This window comes from Bison bison, unplaced genomic scaffold (genome assembly GCF_000754665.1).
Source record: "Bison bison bison isolate TAMUID 2011002044 unplaced genomic scaffold, Bison_UMD1.0 scf7180017858380, whole genome shotgun sequence".
NCBI lineage: Eukaryota > Metazoa > Chordata > Mammalia > Artiodactyla > Bovidae > Bison > Bison bison.
In genome coordinates, this window is record NW_011488953.1 from 7,633 (window position 1) to 10,120 (window position 2,488).

A 2,488-nucleotide genomic window follows, 5' to 3' on the forward strand; every position below is an offset into this window, starting at 1 on the left:
ATTTCTTTGGAAGGAATGATGCTAAAGCTGAAACTCCAGTACTTTGGCCACCTCAGTGTGAAGAGTTGACTCATTGGAAAAGACTCTGGATGACTGGGAGGGATTGAGGGCAGGAGGAGAAGGGGACGACAGAGGATGAGATGGCTGGATGGCATCACTGACTCGTTGGATGTGAGTCTGAGTGAACTCTGGGAGTTGGTCCTGGCGTGCTGCGATTCATGGGGTCGCAAAGAGTCGGACACGACTGAGCGACTGAACTGAACTGAACATAACTGTATACTTTTTTTCTGCCTTAGTAAGACAAGACCAATGTATCTATCCTTTGTTTGGTTTTTAAGGCTTCCAAGAGCTTCAAGTTTCTCATATACTTAACATCAGGAATCACACACAAAGTTCAAGTGGAGAAAGCATAAGAGGTAAAGCTCAATGTCTACTGAGACCAGGGTAACCCCTGGAAAAAATTTGGTTTCATTGAAATCCCAAAAGAGGAATGAGTTTCTCTTTTCTTTGTCAGTGCTCTCTTTCTCGTCAAACGAGGGTATCAGAGGAGACTGTTAAAGAAGAATCCTGAGTAGTAACGTTCTAGTAAATGGAGTCTTTATTTTAAATTAGCCACTATTGAAGCCGTGTTCATCAGAACAGCCTAGGTTTGGCATTATGAATAAATCGATCTTTCTAAGTGGTTGGGCTGATTTTCCTGGTTATCAATATGCCCAGAATCTCAATGCCTGCAACATTCTCAGTCACCTGGGTGTGATGGGAGGGGGAGGGGATTTGTGAAGGATCATATATTCCTCCCAGGCCTTTTAGCTACCCAGGCTCCAGTGGGGTGAACCAAACAGACCACAACTGCTATATAATGTTCTTGGCTGTTTCTACTAATTTTTGTTTTGGTGGATCCCACATTGGCTTCAGGAGTTGTATATGTCTGGGAAACCGACACTGCAAAGTTCTGGCTTGTTCCCTGCCCTGATGCTAAGGGATAAATATAGATCTCAACCACTACAGAAATTTGGCCAGGATTCCAAGGGGTGTGTGTGTAAGGGGCAGTGCTGATGGGGCCATTCTGACATGTGGGAGAGAAAAAAGGTTTCTTTATATCCAAGGCCCTCTTTGGTGGGCGGGAGGAGCCAAGCAGGAGCCTGGCCTCTAAAATGAATAATCCATATTTAAGGGGCTGGTGGATTGACACAAATAAGGAATATTATATGTGGCTTAGTGTGGGGCAGGGGAGGTGGGGAGAGCAAAGGGAATCTTTCCTGACACCTTAGATCCTTTTGCATGAGATCAGCCTTATGAAAAAAGAAGTTATTCTTGGCCAACTCCCCTCACCCCCAACTCCCACCCAGGCCCCACCCCCTGCATGCACTGATATCCAGCTCTCAACGGAGAAGGACACAACTGAAGACTGCCATTGGGCCCATAGTAGCTCAGGCGCTAGAGAAGGGCAGGGAGTGGGAAGACGTGAAGCTGCGGGGGAGGGGGGGGGGGTGAGTCGCTCATCCTTGTGACCCAGAATATCTCCCCCTCCCTGTAATGATGAGCTTGCTTTTCCATAAGGGCTTTCCTTTGATTCAGAGAAGGGGCCAACCAATGAGAGAGGGGCATGTTAGATTATTTTGGGGAAGGGCTCATGCCAGGAGGGTTCACTTTTACTAGGCGCCAAGTAGCCCCAGCAACCAGTGTCTCCTGTACCAGCAGCAGCTCCGGAGCTCTCCCCCACTCGCCTGCCTCTGCCGCACCTCTGCCCACTGCACAGCCATGAGAAGGCAGCTCCGGTCCAGAAGGGCTCCGGCCTTGCCTTACGGTTATCGCTACAGACTTGTGAGTCCCGGGAAGCAGAATATTTTTGCTGTCCCTTTAGAATGGGGTGGGTGGGGGGTGTGTAGGTCATGACTCACGGCTGCTTCTCTTTAGGATGGGCAGAAACGGTGAAGTTTAAGGAAGCCCAGGGTTTCAAGCGTGAGCAGTGACTCCCGGGACCCCACTGCACCCTGAGTGGCTAGACTGAAGGAGGAAGCCCTTCTCCTGTGCAACAAAGATAAGGGACAGGGGAGATGCCAGAGAATGAAGGCGTCTTCTACAATGTTTTCGTGGGAGTCTAGGATTTGAACAGACCTTTTGGAGTCTAGGAGTAGAGGTTTCATTCCAATAGCAAGAAATGGAGCCAAGAGAGAAGGGAAGGGAAAGAGGAAAGGAAAGGCATTTGCCTACCCAGTTGTCTCAGTCCCTTTGGGTGGGAGCTTCTGAGGAACCCAGCTACTCTTTTTCTAAAGCTGAAATTCCAAGCTATAGCTAAAATCCTGGAATACTAGGTAGAAGCTGGGAACAGTCCTATACATCGTTTCTCTAGAATCCCTCATCACGTAAGGAGACTGCTGTGGCTCAGGGCACGGGAGGTACTGGCCATTTACTGGAGAAGCTGAAGTGAGAATGCAGGTTTCCTCACTTCTCATCCTATGCTCTTTCATATTTGCAGCATGCAACT

General features: G+C 48.6%; 1 protein-coding gene across 2 annotated transcripts in view; it reads left to right on the plus strand.

Moving 5' to 3' along the window:
• The first annotated feature begins 1,504 nt into the window (after positions 1-1,504).
• Positions 1,505-2,488, plus strand: part of LOC105005290 (protein ATP1B4-like) — a 10,487-nt gene continuing 9,503 nt past the window's right edge. Inside the window, exon 1 of one of the 2 annotated variants that reach the window (XM_010863243.1) lies at positions 1,505-1,824. In XM_010863243.1, coding sequence (XP_010861545.1) covers positions 1,762-1,824 — 63 coding nt within the window. In that variant the 5' untranslated portion in view covers positions 1,505-1,761. The remainder of the gene's footprint in view (positions 1,825-2,488) is intronic. The other variant, XM_010863250.1, reaches the window with a different exon arrangement.